This window comes from Ictidomys tridecemlineatus, chromosome 4 (genome assembly GCF_052094955.1).
Source record: "Ictidomys tridecemlineatus isolate mIctTri1 chromosome 4, mIctTri1.hap1, whole genome shotgun sequence".
Classification (NCBI taxonomy): Eukaryota; Metazoa; Chordata; class Mammalia; order Rodentia; family Sciuridae; genus Ictidomys; species Ictidomys tridecemlineatus.
Window position 1 is genome coordinate 56,883,055 of NC_135480.1, and position 25,341 is coordinate 56,908,395.

General features: G+C 46.2%; 1 protein-coding gene across 6 annotated transcripts; it reads left to right on the forward strand.

The window, feature by feature from the left end:
• Nucleotides 1-2,129: 2,129 nt before the first annotated feature.
• Nucleotides 2,130-25,341, forward strand: Trim3 (tripartite motif containing 3). 6 transcript variants are annotated; one of them, XM_021720724.3, is made up of 13 exons: nucleotides 2,144-2,288; nucleotides 5,985-6,036; nucleotides 9,370-9,535; nucleotides 15,747-15,978; nucleotides 16,204-16,355; nucleotides 16,569-16,749; nucleotides 17,026-17,758; nucleotides 17,868-17,971; nucleotides 22,552-22,719; nucleotides 22,934-23,102; nucleotides 23,332-23,402; nucleotides 24,512-24,652; nucleotides 24,775-25,341. In XM_021720724.3, the coding sequence occupies exons 3-13, from the start codon at nucleotides 9,405-9,407 to the stop codon at nucleotides 24,925-24,927; spliced, it is 2,235 nt and encodes a 744-aa protein (XP_021576399.1). In that variant the 5' UTR covers nucleotides 2,144-2,288; nucleotides 5,985-6,036; nucleotides 9,370-9,404; the 3' UTR covers nucleotides 24,928-25,341. The 6 variants fall into 6 exon arrangements, 5 of the variants coding, with proteins under 5 accessions (XP_005341162.1, XP_021576399.1, XP_040140791.1 ...); XM_005341105.5 differs by lacking the exon at nucleotides 5,985-6,036 and having other exon boundaries at nucleotides 2,131-2,288; XM_078046570.1 differs by lacking the exon at nucleotides 5,985-6,036 and having other exon boundaries at nucleotides 2,149-2,313.

Sequence of the window (25,341 nt, forward strand, 5' to 3'; positions counted from 1 at the left end):
GGCCCAGCGAGGTCAATTTGTGGTGTGTGGGGGGGGGACTGTAGGAGGGTGGGCTGGGTGGAGAAATGTTCAGTCTAATCATATACCTACATCCTATGAATCCAAAAGAGTTATGGCCAGAAAGTAAAGTCACAGGTTTCAGAAACAGTCTGAAGATTCTGATCTCCCTCAGCCCCAACTGGAGCCACAGCTTTATTTTACCCTTCAGGTCAGCACCAAAACAGCTATGCTCCTCTGAAACATAGGGTCCAGAGGAGTTTGGGCTTGCTGATCTACAGGATGCATTCAATCACAAAGCAAACATTTACTGAGTGCTTTTATTTGCCAGGCATTGCATTAGGCCCTGGGGAAATATCAGTGAATAAAACATGGTCCCTACTCACAGTGCTTACAGCCTAATGAAGAATAGAGACAAGTAACTAGGCAACTACAAAAGAGTGAGAAGTACTAGGATACAAAAATACAGGGCTTGCTTGGGAGTGAAGGGGCATCTAACTTAGACTGGGGCAGAGATAGGCAAGTCCACTTGAAAAGCTAAGACCTGAAGAGTTGACTGGGTGACAGGCCAATATATATGAAGGCTGAGTAGGGTTCCAATTCCGGAATGAAAAGTGGAAGAGGACATGGAGAAAGGGATCTGTGAAACCTTCTAAGAGGAGGTTTGACAATTTGGGGGAAATTTAGGGTTGAGAAAATAGTCCAAGGGGGGCCTAAAATAGTGTGGTACAGTCTTCAATTTCTTCATCTTGGATTGGCTGGGGACCCTATTCTGGAACTCCAAACATGAACAACCCCTTAGGCTCTTCACAAGAACTGGAGCACTCCTGTGCTGGTTGCTGGAACTCAAAACTTGAAAGACTGAGGCAGTTTCTATGGTCCTTGCTGCACCCAGGTGTTGAGCCCAAATCTGAGCCTTAAGTCACAAGAAAGCTCCCCAACAGCACTAGTTTAGTTGGGGCCTAGGTGTCACTACTTCTATTGGCCCTTGGCCAAAGAAAGCTCCAGAATTTTCAACATTCCCCCGCTATGGAGGGTTGGAGAAATGGGAAAACCCAGTCAGCAGATTCTTATAGTGCTGGGCTTCACAGGAGCCTAATTGTCATGGATACTGCAGTTCCCAGGCAGACTTCCTGGGGTTTGGTTGGTCTAAAGTTATCTGACTGGAGCTTGATTATTGAGGCAGTGGACATTTTGGGGGCTACTGAGGTTCTTTCAATATAAGGGCACTGAGTCTCCAAATGACTCGCTGTAGTGCCCAAATCCTTGTTCTACCAGTTTCTGAGTGATTAGAGTTAATGCCTTGGGGAGCCACAGTCCTGTTCCTTTGGTTGTAAACCGGGCCAAATAAAAGAAGCTATCTATTACGGTTATGAGTATTAAATGAGGTAATGTATGTAAAGTGATTAGTTCTGTGTCTAGTACATAATAAGCACTAAATCCCTGTTTTAATTTTTTATTATTTCCCATCTGGGCTGCTTTTCTATAATGCAATGACTGTGAGAACAATTCTGGGTCTTTGGTGTGAGGAAGGGAGTCGCTGGATGGTCTGAACCATAATTTCCTTACGAGGGGGCTCCTGAGGCAACTAGTCTCACCTATCTATACTGTGAATCCCTTTTCCCAGGGCTTTGAGTATTACCTTTCTCCGCCCAGAGTTCGTGCAGAGGTACAGAAGATCCCTGCTCTCAGCAGAAACCAAACTAGCAAATTTATAGGCACCCCCCAACCTCCAAGAAATCCAGGAGACAGCCAGGGCGGGTTCCCAGAGTTCGAAATCCCTGCTAATCCAGCAGCTTTTTCCTGAAGGAGCCTCATCCCAGTACCTGAGATCGACCACACCGCCCTTCCCGGAGCCTTCGGGAGCGGGAGGCAGGTGGCGGAGATCCGGGATATGAGATCCAAGATCCGGCTTGCCGGCTCCCCAGCCGCACCTCTGAAGGCAGAGCTGGCTAGAGCCGCAGGAGCGTTAGGGAGGCGGTGCGGGCGGGTTGGGGGCAGACGGGCAGGGTGTGGGCGGGGCCTCCGTGGCGTCGGGAGGGGCGTGGGTGGGTCTTCGGAACTGGAGTCGCCCCCTCCCCCGGCCGGTCTGCAGCCCCGCCCCAGCCCCTCCCTCCGGCCTGTGCGGCTGGTCCGGCGGCGGCGCCGGCGCGGGGACAGGCGGAGGCGCGGGACGTGGGGCGGCGCCGCGGGCAGGGCCGGGCGGACGGGCGCTGGCAGCGGGGGCAGCGCCGCGGGCCCCTCCGAGTGGCCTCAGTCCGGGCCTTGCCCTCTCATCCTGCTCCAACACCGTGAGTGCGACTGGGGGCCCCAAGGGTGCGTTGGGTATCCCGATGTGCCTGGGTGTGGGTCAGGGTCTGAGCGACCGTGTCTGTCCGAGCGTCTGTGGGTGGGGGCGCAGATGCTTTTCAAAAGCTGTTCCTGTCTGCGTCCACGTGAGGCGTGTCCATGACCAAGAGAGCAGCGGGGGGATTCTTCGGGCTATGACTGCTCACGTGAGGTCCATGTTTGCGGGGCGAAGGGGGGTGCGGGCGAGGCGGGTTAGCGCGGGTGGATGGGTGATGGTGCCTTTTAGGAGCGAGGGGTTTGGGAGCTTGTGTGTGTTGGCGGAGGGTGGCGAATGCTGCGGCCGAGGGTGGTTGAGGGTGGGTGGGGTTGCTGAGTGGGACTCTGGAATCTTATCGTTCAGCTTGTCCAAAGGTTTCCTTTCTCCATGGTGCAGGCACCTCCACCCCTCATCTCCCCCACGTCCATCCTCCTTGGGCACTCAGAGGCCCACTAGCCAGGATGGAGGACATCCCTTTCTCCTCTGGCACTGCTTGCTGGACAAGAAGCTTCGCAAGGAGCCTGTTTCTTGTAGGAAAGGACCCTGCTGGCTCCTTTGCAGTATGGGCTCCGTTTGGAGGGCCCTTGGCCCCTCCCTGGTTCTGACCTCCTCCTTACTGGACTTGGCTTAAAATACTGGACTGCAAACCTGCAGGGACAGATGATTGCAGGTTGGAAGGGCAGGCTGCACCCCAGGGAGATCAGTCAAACTAAAGGCAGGCCCTGAGCATGTTTCTGATGTGGGGGTCTGACGTGCACTGCAGAAATCCAGGATTGGCCCCACCAGGGAAATACATCTGAGATGTTAGAGCAGGTACAGAGGTCTTCTTCACAGGTCTCTCCGTGCCAGTCTGTCTATCTCACAAGTGCCCATTCATCCTGTAATCAGGGCTCTGGTTTGCTGCAGAATTGGAATCAGAGCTGCAGGCCAGACAGGTGCCCTGCCTATCTTGGCTTGCATACCTCCAGTGACAGAGCACTTACTACCCTCTGCTGTGGGAAATCTTTCTTATGTTAAGTGGAGCTCTCTCTCCTAGAACTTCATTCACTATCTTGTTATTGCCTTAGGTTTTTGCCTTTCTGTTGAAAGGGAACTGCAGAGATTTAAACATGGCTCTTCTGTCATCAACGTATATTGAATATCCTCTATGTGCCAGGTACTGCTTCAGCCACCTAGGGGACAATGGCATTCTTGCTGAGAAAAGAACTTGAGGAAAGGGGATCATAGTTGAGATAGGATAGCTTGCCTTCAGAAAAACAGAAAAGTTGTATGGCTGGTGAAGGTGCTGAGAAGGAATGTCATGGGTGACTGAAACTCAGCAAACATTTATTTTGTAAGGAGGGTCATCCTTTAACACACCTAACCTATGGGAGAAACTAAAAAATCAAATAATCAAGGTAGTATAAACCAAGATTTTATCATGGACATGTATTAAAATTTGTAGAGACCTTTGGCTTGAAACAGAGCCTTAGGATTCTCAGATTTTGAAAACAAAAAGACCACCTCCCTCCCAATTTACAAGTAAGTGGATGGGGAAGAACTTACCTTGTATTAGTGGAGTGACAGTGAGGGCTAAATCCTAGGTCTCCTGACTTTTTAAATCTAGATACATTTTAGAGGCAGCATCAAGGATATAGTCATAGCTTGTATCTGAAAGGTGAAAGAAAAGTCAGAATAGAGATTACCAGGGTTCTGGCTGATGTGGTTGGGCAAATGTTGGTGCCTTCTATGGAAATGAGAAACACAGCAAGCAGAGTATGTCAGGGGAAAATGAATTGGAATAGCCCTGTGCATTTTCCCGGTAGAAATGTCCAAGATGCAGTTAAGTCTTGCTCTCTTGCCCAACTAGTCTGTGTTTGTTAATTTTTTGTTTCTCTTTCTTTACTCACTGGTTTTCCAATGTACCTATCAATCTCCTACTTGTCCCTCAAGACCCAGCCCAAATATCCCTTCCTCTGGAAACCTTTTATATGCTCTACCAAGTTAAATTCTTTCTGCCACAGAAGTTTGGAAATGACAGTGTCACAGTACTTATCATATTGTAGTTGATTTATGTCTATTTCCCACAGTAGTCTGAACACTTGTGAAAGATAGGAAGCACATTTGATTCAGTTTTATGCCTCCAGTCCCCACTCAAAGGGCCTGACCCAGAGAAGTTTGATTAGAGGATTCATTCCACTACTAAGAGAGTAGTGCTGAGATTGCTACTGTGAATTTCGTCTCTTTCCTTATCTACCAGTCTTTATTGAAAGGATTCCCTGGATTTGAGAACTTTACTTCATCCAAGGTTTCTTTTGTTCCAGAGAAAGCACCAAAGCTATATCCTGCAGTCATTTGTGGTTTTCCTTAGGTCTCAAATGATCAAATACACATGGAGGCTAGTAAGTGGGAGTGAGTCATTTTTAGCAAGAGAGCCTAGCTGACCTCTTAAATACACTTTTCAACAGTGCCTTGGGTACCTCCACCCATCACTGTGTAAGTCATGTATAACTGGAATCTTATGAGATTGTAGGAAGAAGTAGTAGGGAAAATTTGATGCTGTTTGGGAATTTGGAGAAACTGAAGAGCCTACAAACATTTTTTGTAGATATCAAGTATCTAGTAGAGACAGCACTAGATGTCTTCATTTGTTCAAAATCAAGTTCTTGCTTTACTCCCTTGATCTGACTTCCTCTTCTCCAGCTCCCAGAAACTACACTCTTTGAGGTTAATGTCTGCTTCTTTTGAACTTAAAATCATGGGCCCTCGCTGTGGTATTTCATAATGAAGATCACTCCCTTGTTTGTGAAGCTGTTTTCTCTTTTGGCCTTCACATTTGTCTTTTCTGCTTTTCCTTCTCCTGTGGCTATACTTCTCAATCTTCTTTGCAGACTTTGCTTCCTGGGCCTGTATTAAATATTGGCATTCCTTGGATTCATTGTATTAAACACTGAACTCATCACCCTCTCGTGCAAATTAATCTTCTTCCAGTTTCCAAGCTAGAAAACTAGGAATCATTAAAATTCCTTTTCCCCCCCTAGATTTTCATATAAAACTAACCAGTTGCCAGGCCTGGTGGTGCACATCTATAATTCCAGCTGCTTGGTAGGCGGAGACAGGAGAATTACAAGTTCAAAGCCAGTTTGGGCAACTTAGTGAGACATTGTCTCAAAATAAAAAGGGCTGGGGGATATAGCTCAGTGGTAAAGCATCCCTGGGTTTAATCCTCAGTATAGCAACAATAGCAATAACAACAAAAAACCAACCAACAAATTACCAAGTTCAGTGAATTCTTTCTTATGAAATCCATTTCAACTGACTCTCTCCTGTTACCCTAATCAAGGCAGTCTTAACTTTCCACTCTTGACCCTCTAAGCTATTTTCCCCATAGCAGTAAAAAATATACTTTGATGACCTCTATGCTTAAACTTCCTTCCCCCAGCTACCACCAAACTTTTTCTTTGTTCTTTGGATAAAACCTAAATACCTCAGCAGGGAAGGATAAAGTCTAAACTCCTTAATAGGGCCACGGAAGCATTGTGTGATGTAGATCCTACTTACCTCTGCCTCTCATTTCTTAGCCTTCTCTTGTGACTGATGCAGCCTCCTGAGGCAGAAGGCACCATGTTCTCTGTAACTTACTCATCTTGTAGTTCTCAAGTAGAATGTCACTTTCTTTCAGACTCCCTTGACCTGCAATCTCTGGACCCACCCCTGCTCCGGATCTGAGTTAGGTAATTTTTTTGTGAGTTCCTAGAACAATCTGTTTGCCCATGTGATCCTCACATTGCAGTGATCTGTTTATTAGATTGTGGAATCCATGAAGCTGAGTTGTGACAATTTATCTTTGTATCCCCAGCAGAGGTATTGAGTGAATGCTGAATAAGGGAATGAGATGCCTTTAGAACTGAGCAATAAAGGATGGGTGGGATTAAGGATGTAGGGGTGGCAGAAAGCAGCTCAAGGAAGGAGGGTAAAATCCAAGCTCTAAGACTCTCTTAAGTGTCTGTTATGATAAATTGCCCGCTTGAACCACTGCCTGTTGGGGGACTGATCTCTAGAGTACAGTGGGATGGGAGAGGTAGGTCTAGGAGCCCAGGAAAGGAAGAGAATCTTAGATTCAGACTGGGGTATGGCCTCATCAGTAAGTCTGGGTGGGGAACTGAAGCAGGAAGGGGAAGGGAGGGAGGAGCTATTGGTCTTGGCTATAGCCCAGTCCCCGCCCCTATGTGACAGCCTTGGAGAGCCCTTGGGGCTTGGAGAGAGGTGGAGTCTGACATTCAGCTGCCCCAGCCGGGCTCTGCAGACCACTCCTACTCTTCCTCCTTTCTCCAGACTAGAGCTTCTGTTAGCTTCCAGCAGCTCCCCTTTCAATCTGCCACCCCTTACTCTGCCTTCCCTTTTGCTATGTTAAGTGTCCAGATTCGGAACCTGTCACATCTGGAGAGAAACTCAGGAACCCAGTGCCCATGTCAGGAGAGGATTTTCTCAGACATGACCTTATAAACCTGTCCGTACCTACTCTCACACAAACATAAGGCATGTACAGCTCAGTCCTTCTCCTCTCCCTCCCACACTTGAAGAAGGCTCTGAACTGGCCCCTTGCATGCATTCATTCGTTGTTCATTCTCTGTCTTTAGAGAGACCCATGATACATCTAAATGGGGAAAGCATTGGTGACCTGGTCCTAGTCACAACCTGTTTTGAAATAGTGTGGCTATTTTTCTGCCTTCCTTCATGGCCAGATTTCTGTCATGAATTGTCTACATCTGCTATGTATGTTAACTTCACCTCCCATGCATTCTTCAATCACTCTGTCCTGGCTTCTGCCCTTACCACTCCCTCCACAACCAAATCTGGTAAACACTTCTCAGTCCTTATGCCAGACCTATCTCCCCTCCCACACTGTTTTTTCTGTTTGTTTGTTTGTTTGTTTGTTTGTTTTTAACAGAATTGGGAATTCAACTCAGGGGTGCTCTACCACATACCTAACCCTTTCCAGCCCTTTTTACTTTTTATTTTGAGATAAGGTCTTGCTAAATTGGCCAGGCTGACCTTGAACTTGTGGTCCTCCTGCCTCTGCTTTCTTAGTAGCTAGGATTGCAGACATGCATCACTATGCCCAGCAACCCCATCTTTTTCTTGAAGCTGTCTCCCCAGATCTCTTTGGTTCTACCCTCTCTTGAATCTCCTCCCATTCCACCTTACTTGCCTTTGCTAGCTCTGCATCTTTGGGTGCAGCCTTTTTCTTACTCCACTCTATATCCCAAGACAGCCTCATCCATTCTCATTGCTTTAAGTGCCATCAATATGCCAATGATTCCAAATAGATAACCAGCCCAGACTTCTCTTTTGAACTCCTATGTTCTGTTCCTTACTTGACAGCTGTATCTGAACATCACAGAGATACCTTAAACAGCATGCCTGGAACAAAATGCCCCACACAACTTCTTCTTAGCTTCTGCTGTCTGTTAAAGGCCCACCATTTGCTCAAGTGAGAAATCTGGAAGTCATTATTGACATTCCTTTTTTCTTTGTATGTCCAATTCATCACGATATCCTTTTGATTCTACTCCATGACTGTTTCTCTTATCAGTCTACCTTTCTGCCTGTAGCTCTGCTAATATCCAACATCATCTTACCTGAAGACTGGGGTAGCTTCCTAATTGGTCTCCCTGATTCCACCCTTGCTTCTTTCTCTTTTCAATTCTAATAGTTACCAGAATAACTTTCTTTTTGGGGGGTGGTAATACAGTATTGAATTCAGGGGCACTTGACCACTGAGCCACATCCCCAACCCTATTTTGTATTGTATTTAGAGATAAGGCCTCACTGAGCTGCTTAGCACCTCACTTTTGCTGAGGTTGGCTTTGAAGGAAATCCTTCTGCCTCAGCCTCTTGAGCTCCTGGGCTTACAGACATGAGCCACTACATCCGGCCCAGAATAACTTTCTAATTTATTTTTATTTATTTGTAAATTACATCACCTCCTTCCCCACTTTAGGATAAAATCATATTCTTAACCTGGCCTATAAATCCTTTATAGGTGCAGCCTTTTTATAATCTCATCTCAAATCTATTTCTCAAATCCACCTCTTAACCACATGGTTCATTCAGTTCTCAATGAGCTTTCTGCCTGAGAATCTTCATATGCTTTTTCTTCAATCTAGAATGATTTTCTCCCTAATTCCTTGTTTCCCACCCTCATCCCTACCAGTTTTCTCTCATCTTCAGATTTGCTTAGGTTCACTGCTTGGAGAGCCCTTCCTTGATCTCCAGTCAGAAGTGTTCTTTTACATCATATCCTCTTGGTTTTTATAGTACTCCTCCAACACTGATGTGACACCTTGTGTAATTTTATATTTACTTGTTACTTTGTTATGTTGTATAATTTTGTATTTACTTGTTACTTTGTTAATTGCCCCGCTCCTTTTTTTTGTGTGGTACTAGGCATGAAACTTGGCCCCTCTCCTGTTAGGTAAGCTCTCTACCACTGAGCTACACACCCAGTGCTTTTTGTTTTTTATTTCAAGATAGGACCTCACTAATTTGCTCAGGCTGGCCTCAAATTTGTGATCCTGCTACCTCAACCTCCAGAGTAGCTGGGATTCTAGGGATGTGCCACCATGCCCAGTTTGGAAGGCTCTTAGAGGAGGGTTTGGGAGAGGCAGAAGAGATGAAAAGTGGGTATGTTAATGAAGATGGACATCCCTGTATCATGCACTTGATGTGTACTATTTCAGATTCTGAAAACAACCATTTGTGGTAGGGAATTATTATTTGCTCAATTGCATATTAGGAAACTGAGGCTTAAAGAAGGCTTGTTCAAAGTCGCACAGATGGTAAGCAAGAGACTGAGCCAGGTTAACCCAAGTCTGCTGTGAAACAGATCACCATGCTCAGGGGTCATTCATCACATCCACTTTACCTGCTCCTAGTCACTTCCCTGTCCTGTTTCTGTCAGGGAAGAGAGGGGTGAATTTCTCTGCAGGGGATTTGAATGGTGGGGATCAGATGGAAAGAGGGAGTGCTGGCCTCTCTACTGCTGACCATCTCTCTGTACACAGGCTGTTGTAAGTGACAGGAGCCATCTGTAGTCACCATGGCAAAGAGGGAGGACAGCCCTGGCCCAGAAGTGCAGCCAATGGACAAGCAGTTCCTGGTGTGCAGCATCTGCCTGGATCGGTACCGGTGCCCCAAAGTTCTGCCTTGCCTGCATACCTTCTGTGAGAGGTGAGGGGTTGTATACTGGTGAGGGAAACATTCACTCATGGGAGGGGAAGCAGGTGATCCCCAACCTGCTGGAGAAAAAGGTTTGGATGTAAGAACCTGTGAGTTCCAAAATCTGCTAATACTAGGCCAGGGTTCCTTCCCAGAAAATGTTTTTTTTTTTTTTTTTGCTCCTTCCCAGATCCCAAGGCAGCTTTCAATATCACAGAAAAATCAGACAGTGCTGAGTTTCTCAGTCGGCTCTGGCACTGTGGATTTTGTGACCAGTAGGAGGATTATTGAAGCCAAGCCTGTCCTTTCCTGCCCATCCTCATTGTCATACTCAAGCATTGATTGAAAGGCAATTATTCCCAGCCTCTAGACTTCTAATCATCATTCATTCATTGAATATTTATTTATTCAGCAACTAGTACATATCAGACCCTGTCCCAGACATTGAGTATATGGTGATGAGCAAAAACAGATATGATCTTTTCTCTTTAGGAGCCTGAATTATAGTAGATGGGCATGGTGGCACATACCTGTAATCCCAGCAACTTGGGAGGCTAAGATAGGAGGATCTGGAGTTTGAGGCTAGCCTGAGCAACTTAATGAGACCCCTTCTCAAAATACAAACAAAAAGAGCTGAGGATGTAGCTCTATGTAGAGCGTTCCATCCCCAGTACCACAAACAAAACAAAACAAAACAAACCCCTAAAAACAAAAGACCATAGAATAGTGAAGGAAATAGTAATCAAATAGTTATATATCCAGATTATGGATAAATATAATATTGCACCCTTAATTAGTGCTGCAGATAAAGTGTCAGCTATGAGAACTTGGCAGATAGGATCTGTTATAGTCCAGAGAATCAGGGAAGCTTCCCTAAGGTGCGATTCTGAGGATGAATAGGTGTTAGTTAACTAGGTAAAGGAAGTTGGAAGAGCATTCTAGGCAGGAAAGAGGACATGAAAGAAGCCACTCTCTCCAGCTCTGCTGAAGCAGAGCAAGTGTGATTGAGGATGCCTGGGACGAAGCTAGAGAAGGAACTGGAGGCCAGACCATGTGTGCTTGGTATATCTGTTAGAGAATGTGTACCTTTCCTTGAAAGCCACAGAAAGCCTTTGTAAGGTTTTATGCATGATCACATCTGTATTTTGACCATATTCTCTCTTTGGCTCTCACTCCTCATGAGTTTTTCTTGGATGTCATGGTCCCTGGGTTCTTCTCACCATCACCTTCATCCAAACCTTCCCTCTGTTCTACCTTCACTGAAACTTGGCTCTGCCCAAGACATTGCTTCCCTTCCAGATCTGCTCTTTTGAAATTCTAGCTCCATTGCCTTTCCCCTCACTCAATAGGAAATGGTCTCAGCCTTACCACTCACAAGTTCTTCTATCAACGTGGTGACTTCATTAACCACTTATGCTTCTTAGTTCTTCATTGTTTCTTCTTTACTCCGTCTCAATGATACTCTCTCCCAGCAGTGGTCTCAGTTTGGTCATGACCTGGAATAATACCAATTTTGTGGTCATAAACTTTAGTATTCTACTTGTGTCTTTTATTACCCCACTGCCACTATGCTATCTTTGACTCCCTAAAAAAGTCTAGCCTCCTCAACTGCTCCCTTTTCTCCCAGTCACTGACTCTTCCCTGACCTTCTTGTCTTTCCTGCCCATCCTAGATCCTATGGATGATCATCTGACTAGCACCTACATAGTTCCCTCATAACTTGGGCATTTGCTAAATCCATAACAGCTCAGTGCTGGATCAGAGCTGTAATTGGACATCTCTGCACTTTCTCCTGTACCCAGATCACTGAGTACTCCTGAAGAAAATAGGTGCCTAGGAAATTATAATAATGATAATAACAATAGCTACAATGTATTGATTGCTGTTTGTCAGGGACTTTCACTGATTTTTTTTTTTTTTTTTTTTTGGTATCAGGAGATTGAACACTTGGCCACTGAGACACATCTCCAGCTCTATTTTGTATTTTATGTAAAGACAGGGTCTCACTGAGTTGCTTATCACCTCACCTTTGCTGAGACTAGCTTTGAACTCCCGATCCTCCTGTCTCAGCCTCCCAAGCTGCTGGGATTACAGGCATGTGCCACTGTGCCTGGCTTGCCAGGGACTTTCTAAGTGATTTACATGTATTGATTTATTTAATCCTCACAATAGATACTTTATTACCCCCATTTTAGAGAGGAGGGAACTAAGATTTGGGGTCATTAAGTAAATAGCTGAGATCTGAATCCAGATTTGACTGTAGAGCCTTCATTCTTCACTAGAACCCACTCATTTATCCTTTGGTCCTTGCTCTCAAAGAGCTTACGTTCTAGTAGTCATTGGGTAGTAAATAAGTGAATAATCAAAAGACTTACAGCTTCTACTAAGTATTTTGTAGTAAACAAACTGTAAGTGATGAGCTGGAGGATATTCTATGTGGTCACCAGGGATAGCTATGAGAAGGTTACATTTGACTTGAGTTCTGAGGATGAGAACAGGTAGACATGTAGATTATTGTAGGCAACAGAAAATCTGGGTAGAGACTTTAAAGAAGTCATCAGAGCATATTCAGAGACCAAAAAAGAAGCTAGTATGTATAACTGAGGAAGGAAGAAACTGGGAGGAGATGAAATCAGTCATGGCAATTCATGGGGGCCCTTGCAGGTTTTAGGAGAGTATTTGGATTTTATTCTAAGCAGAGAGGGAAAGTATGGAGGTCCTTTCTATTTTTTTTTTTTTCACAAAGTAATGTGATATAAATGAGATTTTTTTTGGGGGGGGTGGCAGGTGTAGTGGTGCATGCCTGTGATCCTAGCAACTTGTGGGGGCTAAAGCCGGAGGATCATTAAAGACTTGCCTAGACAACTTAGTGAGACCCTGACTCAAAATAAAAATTTTTTTAAAGTTTTTTTTTTAAATCCCTAGCACTGCTAAATAAATAAATATAGAGATAGATTGTTTTTTTAATAAATTAGCTTAATTTTTTAAAATATTTTTTTAAAGCTCGCTTTGGTTGTATGGAAAATGGAGTAAAGAAGAGTGGAAATGAAACCAGTTAGGAAACTGATGGTTATTGAAGTCAGGTACACGCAACAGATAGGAAGGAGGAATTGGTAATTTAGAAGGTATTTTGCAGGAGTAGTGCTAGAATCAGTGAGCTGGGAGAAGAGGTTTCAGAGTTGGCGCTGTGGCAGTTGATAAGTTATGGTTGGTGGTGGGAGCATGGATAGACAGCTGGGGTGAAATGGAAGAAAAGATCATTGGGGTGAGGAGATTAGGGAATCAAGAAATCACAATGATAACAGGTCATTTTGTGTCTATCAGAGGCACCGACAATGATGGCAGAATGTGAGGGAGACAGGATGTAATAGAAGAGAGTGAGTCAGGAAAAAGACTTCAGCAATGCGGGGAGCGACTATTAGGTCAGTGGAGACAGTGACAGAGAGGGGTGGTACAGACAGAGGCATGAGTTTCAAAAGAGCTGAAGACAAATAGAATGTTCCAGTTGGGAAGAGGGGGGCTCCACCCTACCTCTGGCCCTACGGAATGTGGAGCATGAGACAAAAACCACCCTCTACTTGAGAAGACTTCAGGGAAAAGTAGGTCACGATTAAATAAGCTAATATTTGTGAAGCATTTAAAATTGTGCCTGGCACGTAGTATGTGTTAAATTTTATTTCATTAGTGGAAAAGGTATAGAGAACATTAAGAGAAGAGGTTAAGGATATGGAGAGTTTGGGTAATACAGATCTTCCCTCCACAAATTTGCAGTCTTCAAATACAGCTGCTTGCAGTCCTGAGGTCTGTTTCTAGTAAGTATCATGTACCCCCTGCCCCCAGGGCAGTGACTAATCCCAGCCACCACAGTCTCTGACTCCTCCCTCCTTCCTCTCTTGTGCCCTTACTGCTGCTGATCTTGCCTGAGGCAAGTTAGGCAGGATCTCTGGGACTTTGCCCCTGTGCTCCTCTATATCCACTTCTCCTTTTCCGCTTCCTTCCATCAGAGGATGGTGTCCACTCCTCCCTTTCAGGACAACCCAAGCCATTCCCTCCATCCCCAAGACTTTGTACTGTTGGTTTGCTAATTCCTTCCATCTCTCCCTTTCTACTGGCTCCTTCTTAAATTATAAACATGCTCAAAACTCCCAGCACAAACATAGAAAAATTCTCTGTCCTCTTTCCCCCCTCCAGTGCCATCCAGTCCCTCAATCCCATTCCCATTCAATTGCCTGACCTCCCCTTTACTCTTCAACTTTTATCAGTCAAGCTTTTCTTCTCTTACAACTCCTTTACTCTTTTTGTTTTCCTCTCATGAAGAAAAGTACCCTCACATTTGTCACGTTCAGTGGGCATTTCAGTCCTCACCCTTTCGGATTCCTCAGCTGCATTCCACCCTGGTTAATATTCATTCCTGTTTGGACTCATCTTGTTGCCCTAACACTGCTGCACCTCTGGCCTTTTTGCCCTCCTTGTTCCATATATGCTGAATGATCCGTCCCTCTCTCCTATCACTATTTATCCCTTCTTGACTGATTTCATCCTGTTCCTTGAATATAAAGGCCATCTAAATATTGATGGCAGCCCCATTTCTATTTCTAACCTGTCTTCTCCAACTGTCTACTGGTACCCTCTACCTGGATATTCCACTGTTTCACTAAGCCAAACTGGAAAATGCCTAACTTCCTATAAGTTACTCCTCTCTGTTTCTCATCCTCTTGAATATCACTACTATCCACTCAGGTACCTAAGCTAAGAACCCAGGATCCAGCCAACATTCATCTCATTTCACATAACAATCAACACTTTTCACTTGTTAAACTTAAATACTTCTCAAATTTGTTCCCACCTCATAGTCCCAAACAGTGTTGCCACTGCCTAAATCCAGTTCTCCCTCACCTCTTTCCTAGACTACTGTAAGAGTATACTGCTTAAGTACATGCTTTTCTTTGCTTTGCATTTAAATCCAGGCTCCAGAGCTCACTAGTTTTGTTACCTTGGAGCACTTGCCCTTTCTGAGCCTGTTAACATAAAGTGAAAAGTATAGCACCTGATATACATGTACTTATTAATAAATGATAACTAGAAGATGTCTCCTTCCCTTCAGATTTACCCTTTATGCAGGTTGATGCCAAGGAGTTTTTAAAAGTGCAAACCTGACTATCCCATGTTCTTGTAGCTCCCTCTTGCTACTGGAATTAACATCACGTTCCTTGACTTCTCTTAACATTCCTTGGATTGAACTTTGTCTCCAGTCAGTTCAAACTGCTTCTAGATCCCCATAGACTGTGCTGATTCTTGATTTCTTCTATATCTGGACCACCCTTCCTCCTCTTCTTGTATCTTTCTCTGCTCTGGCTAATAATTATTTATCCATGAAGATTTTGGTTACATTACTTCCTCTATAGCCTTTCCTGGGCCATCTTCTCCATTCGCCTAAGCCAGATATATTTCCTCATGACTACATCTACTATGTTCCTTGTATTAATGATAAATAATAATAGTAGCCTACCTTATGTAGCACTTTGGTAAGTCAGGCATTTTACATTTAGTCCTCTTTAAATGTAAGCAAGTCCTTTACATTTACTCCTCTGACAGACCCTGTGAAGTCTTCACTGTCTCCATTCTACAAAGGAAGAGTCCTTGGCTCATAAAAGTTAAGTAACTTGTCAGGGGTCACACTATATAATCAGTCATTGACCTAAGAGTTAAACCCAGGCAGCCTAGCTCCAGGACTCATGCCCTTAATCATTACACTATTAAATGCTTTAAATTCTGTATTTCCGTGATTTTGTTTTTCTCTGAAGCCTAGAATTATTTTAAGGGCAAGCACTGTGCTTTAGCTTTTTATCCCCAGAGCTTGGCTCAAATTAGGCAAGAGTGGGAAGCCGGTAAATGTTTAATGAGTTAAAGGAGGGTGGGGAGGCTAGTTGTACATTTTCTTGAGGTTTTATAAACACCTGTGAAAGGTAAAACTGTGTTTGTGCATACTGTGAGGAATGCAGCTATGTCTGCTATTCTGAGAGCACCCAGGGATATATTTCAATTCAGTCATGAAAGGCCTTTTATACCTGCTGGCAGATGAAGTATATGTGTGTCAATCACAGAGGTTTCAAAATGAAGTGTAATTATGGCACACCTGTAAGGAGAGGGGTTCAAACCTATGGGGGGAGGAAGTAGAGGCTGCCCCACCCCCTTCCTTTAACTGCCCCTTCTTCCTGGCCAGATGTCTCCAGAACTACATCCCTGCCCAGAGCCTGACGCTTTCCTGCCCGGTGTGTCGGCAGACGTCCATCCTCCCCGAGCAGGGTGTCTCAGCACTGCAGAACAATTTCTTCATCAGCAGCCTCATGGAGGCCATGCAGCAAGCACCCGATGGGGCCCACGACCCCGAGGACCCCCACCCCCTCAGCGCTGTGGCTGGCCGCCCTCTCTCCTGCCCCAACCATGAAGGCAAGGTGGGCCCAAGCGAGGCCCAGTGAGGCCAGGACTTGGGGTGGGAGGAGGAGGAAAGGCAATGGCAGGGAGCCAAGTGACTGTGGGTGAGAGGTGTTTCTCTAGATGAGTGTCCAGGTAGGGTGTGCACTTGGAAGGTGAGGGGCATGGAGGGCATATGGGAAGGGGAGAGGGCAAAAGAGTTGTAGAGTTTGGCTGTTGCCTCACCAGAGTCCTTGTACCGCCAGACGATGGAATTTTACTGTGAGGCCTGTGAGACAGCCATGTGCGGAGAGTGCCGCGCAGGAGAGCATCGGGAGCATGGCACAGTGCTGCTGCGGGACGTGGTGGAGCAGCACAAGGCAGCCCTGCAGCACCAGCTTGAGGCTGTGCGTGGCCGGTAGGCACTGGGTAGGGCCCAAGGCTGGTGAGGCTGTGGTGATGGTATCTCAATAGTGGCAGGGTAGGTGTCCTGGGGAGGGGAGAGAAAGGGTCTGGGAGGGCAGAAATAGAAGTCTCAAGAAGGTATCAATTAAGGATCTCCCAGAGGGTAGCAGTTAGGGTCCTCAGGGAAAAGGGATGGTCTGTTTTATGAGATGTTTCCATTCCCCAGCTTGCCCCAGTTGTCTACAGCTATTGCCTTAGTCGGGGGCATCAGCCAGCAGTTGCAAGAGCGCAAGGCAGAAGCCCTGGCCCAGATCAGTGCAGCCTTCGAGGACCTGGAGCAAGCGCTACAGCAGCGCAAGCAGGCTCTGGTCAGCGACTTGGAGAATATTTGTGGGGCCAAGCAGAAGGTGTGTCTGCTTACCCTTTCCAATCATTGTCTATTGTGAGATGTCTACTTGCCTCCATTGCCCTCCCCCTCCACATCTTCCACAGCAGCCTTCCCTTTACCCAACCTCTGTTTTCTGTCTCCTAACATGGCCTTATAGATGCTGTCGGCATCTCCCTTATCCACATAAATCTCTTTGTATTTCTTTCATGCCATGGTACTATTAAGTTCATCAGTAGTTGCAGAGTTTCCCTTGGTGCCAGTCTGCACAGCCATTCCTCCCCTCTCGCCTCCTCAGGTGTTGCAAACCCAGTTAGACACACTGCGCCAGGGTCAGGAGCACATCGGCAGTAGCTGCAGCTTCGCGGAGCAGGCACTGCGTCTGGGCTCTGCCCCGGAGGTGTTACTGGTGCGCAAGCACATGCGAGAGAGGCTGGCAGCTCTGGCAGCTCAGGCCTTCCCAGAACGGCCACATGAGAATGCACAGCTAGAACTGGTCCTTGAGGTTGATGGGCTGCGAAGATCGGTGCTTAATCTGGGCGCATTGCTCACCACCAGTGCCACTGCACACGAGACAGTGGCCACAGGCGAGGGCCTGCGCCAGGCACTAGTGGGCCAACCCGCCTCGCTCACTGTCACTACCAAAGACAAAGATGGGCGGCTGGTGCGCACAGGCAGCGCTGAGCTGCGAGCAGAGATCACAGGCCCGGATGGCACGCGCCTTCCTGTGCCAGTGGTGGACCACAAGAACGGCACTTATGAGCTAGTGTACACTGCACGCACCGAAGGCGAGCTGCTCCTCTCAGTGCTGCTCTACGGGCAGCCAGTGCGTGGCAGCCCCTTCCGTGTGCGTGCCCTGCGTCCTGGGGACCTGCCACCTTCCCCTGACGACGTGAAGCGCCGTGTCAAGTCCCCTGGTGGACCAGGCAGCCATGTGCGCCAGAAGGCAGTGCGTAGGCCCAGCTCCATGTACAGCACAGGTGGCAAACGGAAGGAGAACCCAATTGAGGACGAGCTCGTCTTCCGTGTTGGTACAGAGGGCCAAGGGTAGAGCCAAATGGGGAGGGCTCAGGCAGGGGGCGGGGCAAGGAGGAGAGGAGGTTCAAAATGATATCCTTTCCTCTCTCATCCCTCCCCCAGGCAGTCGTGGAAGAGAGAAGGGTGAATTCACTAATTTACAAGGTGTGTCTGCAGCTAGCAGTGGTCGCATTGTGGTAGCAGACAGCAACAATCAGTGTATCCAGGTAAGTACCCTAGTAAGTGCCTCTACCTCTCACCAAAAAGGGTTTCTCAAACTACCACCTTTTGAAAAAATGGAGGGTACAGGTCACCTCTTGAAAGATGAAACCCTGCATATAGTACCATTCACCTGTCTCCACAGGCCACTACAGCAACCAGTACCTTCAGTCAGACACCAGGGTTTCCTGTGCTTGCAGCCACTACCTCCCAGGCCATGGCTCATGTTAGATCAGATCCTGGACCTCAAGAATCTGGTCATTACCCTTCCCCTCTGCCTCTTGAGCTGCCAGCTGGCAGGCTTACTTTCTCCCTTTTGTCATAGTGGTCAGAATGTAGCCTGCCCTGTCATGCTATCTTCCCACATATCAGCCTGGCTCCAGGGGGAATACTGCCTGCCTGGAGTCTCTTAAATCATTTAGTTAGCTAGACATTTAAATGGAGGGGACAAACTTGACCAAAGAGGATACCTTCCAGCGGCTAGTGCAACCCCACAGGTGGTCCTGTTCCTGCCTACTTAGTACCTCACAGAGTTGATTAAGGCATCTGCCACCTTGAATGGACATGGTCGCTGATGCATTGTGAGCTTTTTAAAACCAGGAAACATGTCTTTTTTTCTCTACTCCTTGTAATATGTCTAGAGCCCAGTATAGGGGTCAGTAGTGGAATAAACAGTTAAAAGCTCAGGCTTTGAAACCAGAAACCTGGGCTTGAATCCCAGCTCTGCCACGTACTAACAAGTCATGTGACCTCTTTGAGCTGTAGTTAACTCATGTATAAAATTAGGAAAAGCATCTCTCACGGTTGCTGGCAATATTAAGTGATGTAATGTACTGTATCTGACACCTAGTGAACCTTCTAATATTAGCTGTTGTTAAAAATATCATTGTCCAGGTGAAGGCTGTAAACAAAGGCAAGGACGTAGGAAAGTGCTAGAAGGGACTGTTGAGAGAACTGGAAGGATACCAACAGGGCTGCAAGTAGATTACTATTAGGAACTGGGGGTAGCTGAGGTCAGATTGTAAATGGTTTGGAGATGATGCTGTGGAATTTTGGTTTTATACCACAGGGAATTATTTCTTAACTACCATGTTCTTCAGTTATTAGAAATATGTTATTGGGTAGCAAAATTTTCCTGAAGATCCCTACCTCATAATAGCTATACTTTTAAATTTCCTGATCCAGCTCTGCTAAAGTCTTTTATTTCAGTGACAGTTCCTCTCTGGCCCCTGCTTTCCACTTAGCAGGCTAAAGGTACCAAGAACGCTTCTGTGGCCAGATTCTTAGTCCTAACCAGCTCCCTTTATTCCTACCCTATTCTTAAGGGCAGAGGATCTGAGAAGCCCATTGCAGCACAGGGAGGCATTTGGGCTAACCCTGGATGGTGAGGTAGGGCTGGGGAGCAGGTGGTAGGAGGACAGGTGCTGAGTCTTTACTTGGGTAGACCTTCCACCTTCCAATTCCTTGTATCACCTTATGGCACAAAAGTTGCGATTTGGGACACATCTTTCCTGGTGTGAAACAAATGGTGCTCACATGGTCACAGACACAGAAAAATGGATGTTGCTTTGTATTCCATAGAGAGGAGATATGGCTGTCCTTTATTTAAGGGTGAAGAATTGAGAGCGAAGGCCTCAAACATATGATTTCTATTCCCACCTCTGCCCCAATATCATATCTCAGATGCCAAAGATGAGATTTTGCTTCTCTTACTCTAGGGTCCTCAGAACTAGTATGGACTGGGATCCCAGATAGGGTGCAAGATCTCACTTTGTTCATAAGGTTTGGGATCCTTGTGAATTTTTTTTTTTTTTTTTTTTGGTTCTTCTGTGGTTTAGGGTGAAGCAAAGCCCATCATTGGAACCACACTGATAGAGCAGAAAAATCTCTGTGATTTTGAAGGAAGAATTTAATTTGTGTATATTATGTCATTGTCTTAATCCAAACATTTTGTCAGCTCTTCATGAAAAATCCTCTTTCCCTTCAATCAGAATGTTGGTCAGTTTCCTTCTCTGACCTCCCTTAGCATCTTGCTATAGCAGTTTTCATAGTTTGCTAGAAGCATTAGTTTATTCTATTATCATTTTAGTTCTTTTGATTTTTGTCTGGTTTTATTTTATTTTGTTTCTCTCACTTAGATTACTAAAGTCAGGGATCTACTTACTACTCCTAGGGCATAGGAGAAATATTAAGGACCAAACTAGGACACCAGCAGATTCTAAACATATCAGGGAAGCAAATATGATGAGTTATCAGATGTTGAGGAAGAAGGAGGGATCAAGAATAGCAGGACTAGCTGGGTGCAGTGGCACATGCCTGTAATTCCCACAGGAGGCTAAGGCAGGAGGATAACAAGGTCAAAGCCAGCCGAAGCAACTAGTAAGGCCCTCAGCAACTTAATGAGACTCTGTTTCAGAATAAAAAATAAAAATGTCTGGGAATGTGGCTAAGTGGTTAAGCACCCCGGGTTCAATTCCCCAGTATTAATAAATAAATAAATAAATAAATAAATAAATAAAAGAATGGCAGGACTTTGCCAGGCAAGATGGCGCATGCCTGTAATCCCAGTAGCTCAGGAGACTGAGACAGGAGGATTATAAGCTTGAGGCCATCCTCAGCAACTTAGATCCTCAACAACTTAGTGAGACCATATCTCAAAAAATAGAAAGGACTAGGAATGTGACTCATTGGTAAACTGCCCTGATTTCAATTTCCAGTTCCAAAAAGAAAAAAGAAAGAAGATGATAGTACTTGATGGAATGGGTGCATGGTTGTCATTCAGGAGCAGGCCCAGGTATATGTTGATGGGTTCACTTTCTCACATTAAGTTTGTGGTAGCTATACAGCATCTGAGTGGAGATATCCAGTTTAGGTCCAAGATTTACCTAGGGACTTCATTTGTTTGATGAGTTCCTCTCAATGCTGAAAGCTATATCTCTTCTGAAAATTCAGCAGCAAGCAAAACAGAGGCAGTTCCTTTCCTTTGTGGGCCTTAAATCCTTAGAAAGGGATACAGATATTTAACAGGTAATTAATCACAAAGTGACAGCTGAATATAAAGAGCACTGTAAAGCATGCATCAAGGAGACCTAACTTTACATGTATATATTGATTTGTGGAGGGTAGGGGCTGGTCATTAAAGGTTCTCAGAAGAAGTGACCTGGAAATTCTAAGAATCCAAAGATGAGTAGAAGTTTTCCAAGTGTAAGAGCTGGTATGAGATAGGATGGGAAGAACATGGCCTTGCAAAGCCTCATCTGTCTACCGAGCTGTGTAGACTGTAGGAGGCACTGACCCGATGGTACCTTTTAGTCCCCCTCACTTCTGGTCTTTAGCTTGTGATACTTCCCTTCTCATGCTGTCAAGTGATGTCCTGATGCAGAGGAACAGTACAGAACCCATGTGCTGTGCTGGCTAGCCAGATAAAGGCTTGCTGGAAGGTCTGCCTCAGGAGGAGGTGATGTCTATTGATGGCACCAGTTAAAACAGCCCCAGAGATCTAAGACATGGGGGTGGGGCTGAGTCGGGGAACCCAGTCCATCAAGGAGGGAGCAGGTCTGGATCAAAGAGCAAGGCCAAAGTTCAGAACTTGGGTTCTCAAAGGCCGCTCCTTCCTGACTCTGTTAATTCATCTTGTATCCCCAGAGCCTGTAACAAAGCAGAGTATAGGAGAATTATGCAGTGAATAATGTTTTGGCTGTGAAGGAGAAGCTGGAAGGCTTAGTTTAAGAGGGAAGGAGGATTAAATGAGGTGCTTCTAGGATGGAGAGACCTAAGCATGCAGGGCAGCTGAGGTGGAGGAGGTAAAAGAGGAAAAGTTGAAAGGTTCATTCTATCTAGGAGGGTTACCTTGTCAGCCCTACAGCCTGAATGGAGTAATCCTTGTACACTTTTTCCTCCTTCACCTACTCCTTTCCAGTCTGCTATGAAGTCCTGTTGAGTCTTCCTCCTATCTACTTCCCTTCAGCCTATATCCTTGATCCAAGCCTTCATCATTTCTCACTTAGACTCCTTTAGCAGTCTCTGACTGGTTGACTAGCTTCCAGCCCTGTAACCAGAGTGCTCTTTCTTAAAAGTAAATTTGATCTTGTCACTTCCATACCCAGATATTTTCATTGACTGCTCATTACACCTAGGATAAAACATAACTCCTCTTGGTCACCAGAGTGTTCCCCTCAATCCAGCCGCACAGGACATGTCCTTGAGCAGTGCCCATACTCAACTCTGTGCTTTCACACACTCTTCACTCCATTTCCTATTCCTTTTTTTTTTTTTTTTTTGGCTGATTTTGGTTCATCATTTGGCATCATTTTTAGACTATTAGCTCCAATATCCCCTTCTCTTGGTGTCTTTCCTCACCATTCCTCCCAACCCCTTTCATCTCATAATCCCCTTCACACCTCTGCTGCATGTTCCCTGAGGTGTGCTGTCACATTTGATTCCTCTGTATCCCTGGCATGGTGTCAGTGAGTGCTTATTGAATGACTGAATAAATGAGGGGTTTCCTCCCTCAGGATCCTGCTTTCTTCCCTCTGTGCCTACAGTGTTTCCCCTCCTCCCTGCTCCCTCCCTTGCTCCTCTGCTCTAGGTTTTCTCCAATGAGGGCCAGTTCAAGTTCCGTTTTGGGGTCCGAGGGCGCTCACCTGGGCAACTGCAGCGCCCCACAGGTGTGGCAGTGGACACCAATGGAGACATTATCGTGGCAGACTATGACAACCGTTGGGTCAGCATCTTCTCCCCTGAGGGCAAATTCAAGGTGAGAGGCCCGCACTTGCTGTACTTGGTACCCTTGGTGTCCAGCTCAGCTGACCATGCTCGTGCCTCTTGCTGGTCAGGGCCTGAAATGGTCCAATCCTGCCTCTTGTTGCTCTCTGGTCCATCCTCAGCCCAAGGTTCTGTTCTGATGTAGGACCTGGAATGCTTTCCCCATTAGTCGGGATAAAGCCCCTTATGGTACCTCCTATCTCCAGACCAAGATTGGAGCCGGCCGCCTCATGGGGCCCAAAGGAGTGGCTGTAGACCGGAATGGACATATCATTGTGGTTGACAACAAATCTTGCTGTGTCTTCACCTTCCAACCGAATGGCAAGCTGGTTGGACGTTTTGGGGGCCGTGGGGCTACTGACCGCCACTTTGCAGGTATGGGAGGACAACTGTAAGATCTATCCCAATATGTCCCAGAAAACTCCCCTGGATACCCTAACTCTATAAAGACCCATTCTCCTCTATCTTGGACCCTTTAGCATACCCTAATGTCATCCTCCCGGAGAGGTTTATCTCAGCCCTAGATACTGTGTCATTCCAGATATTCTTTCTTGTGCCACTCAGTACCTGAGCTTAATGCCCTAACAACCATTTTCTATTTCAGGGCCCCATTTTGTGGCTGTGAATAACAAGAACGAGATTGTAGTAACGGATTTCCATAACCATTCAGTGAAGGTCAGTGTCTTCCCTCACTCCATGACTACTGTCCCAGTGTCCTTTCCTCTTTCACAAGACTCCTTTCTCTCTCATCTCCTTTTTTCCCTCTTGAAATAATTCACTGAACCAATAAGCATTTATGACATGGCTATTTTGTCCTACACACTATGCTAGAAGCTGGGGTTACAGTAATGAACACAGCAAACACATTCTCTATCTTCTTGGTTTGTCAGGTAGGAAAGAGAAGATGGTAACTAGGAAATTACAATATGATATGATAGGTTCTGTAATAGGGAGGTGCAGGGAACTGTGGATGAGTATTTGATTCAGAGGAGACTGTTTGGGGAAGACCTAAAGCACAAATGAGAATTAACCAGAGGTAGAGAAAGAAGAGAGTGTTTGAGGCAGAGAGCAAGGAGGAGCCAGGAATGGGAAATGGACACCCTTAGGGGTGTTCAAGAAACCAGATGTATTTCAGAGTCAATTTGAGGAGGGCACTGCTCCAAGGTGAGGGTGAGGCCCATGTGCCCTGTTAAGGAGCTTACTCTCTTCTCAGTAGCTCTAGAGTATCCTTGAAGGATTGCAGGCAGAAGAGTGATGCAATCCTATGTGTCTTAGAAAGATCACTGTGGCTCTCAAATCCCCATTTCTGCATCTGTGAAAATAGGATAGTCTTTTGCCTATCTCCTCTGGGGCAGGAAGATTAGTCTCACAGTGGTCCAGATGAGAACTTGGGTCATGATAAAGTATGTACATAAAGTATAATACAGATTTGAGAGGGATTTGAGATAGAGTCAAGGGTTGTGTGAACTGTTTGACTGTCAAGCAGAGAATATGATAGAGTTGAGAGCGACTCATGCCATTAGGTGGTACCAGTCATGGAGTTTGAGAACTCTGACAGCTGCTTTCTCAGGGAAGATGTGCTGCTTAATTTGATATGTTTAGTGGACACCTGCTGAGCCATCCAAGAGGTGGTAGGCTATGTGGATTTGAAACCTGGGAAGAAGATCTGAGCTGCTACTATAGATCTGGGGATCCTCAACCCTAGTGCTTCACCCCATCCTTCTCCACGGACCCGCCCTCTGCCTGAGGCCAGGTCTCCAGTCCCTAGCCCCTTCCCCCGCCAGGTATACAGTGCCGATGGAGAGTTCCTCTTCAAGTTTGGCTCCCATGGTGAGGGCAACGGGCAGTTCAACGCTCCCACAGGAGTAGCTGTGGACTCCAATGGGAACATCATTGTGGCAGACTGGGGCAACAGCCGTATCCAGGTGAGTGAGGCCTAGGGATAGCATGAGAGTGAGGTTTCCTGCTTTGCCCTTGTGCCCCTCCCGCAAGCAGCCTCTTACCTGTCTGACCTTACCTTTCCCTTCATTTTCCACTCCTTCCCCAGGTGTTCGACAGCTCTGGCTCCTTCCTGTCCTATATCAACACTTCTGCAGAGCCACTGTATGGCCCACAGGGCTTGGCACTGACCTCGGATGGCCATGTGGTGGTGGCTGATGCTGGCAACCACTGCTTTAAGGCCTATCGCTACCTCCAGTAGCTGCACAGGGGCCCTGCCTGGCTCATGGAGGGACGGACAAAGGGGTGATTGGACAAGAGGGTCTGGCTGGGAGGTGGGCCAGATCTGGCAGCACTGAATGTGGGCTGTGGGCGCGGGTGCGCCCATACCTTCCCTTTCCTCCCCAAACCCCATGGTTGCACTTTATTTATTCGGTTCTTGCTTTGGTGACTGGGTGGGCCTGGACTGTGGTCCTAAGGATGTGTGCAGAGCTTCACCTTATCCCCTTTACACACCTCCCCTGACCCCTCAGTCTGCTCTCTGCCCCACTGCCTGGGGCCAGAACAGCCTCTTACTCCAGGACAGAAGTCCCTCTGGTTGTCTCCCTACCACCCTTTACATACTGACAGAGACAGCAATACCCCACCCCCCATATTAAATAAATGTCTTCACCAA

What these genes read in the sequence shown, in the direction of transcription:
- Trim3 (XM_005341105.5), top strand. Translation starts at nt 9,405, where the DNA reads ATGGCAAAGAGGGAGGACAGCCCTGGCCCAGAAGTGCAGCCAATGGAC. An exon ending in CTGCATACCTTCTGTGAGAG is followed by an intron (nt 9,536 to 15,746) that starts GTGAGGGGTTGT and finishes CTTCCTGGCCAG; the next exon opens with ATGTCTCCAGAACTACATCC. An exon ending in TACTGACCGCCACTTTGCAG is followed by an intron (nt 23,103 to 23,331) that starts GTATGGGAGGAC and finishes TTTCTATTTCAG; the next exon opens with GGCCCCATTTTGTGGCTGTG.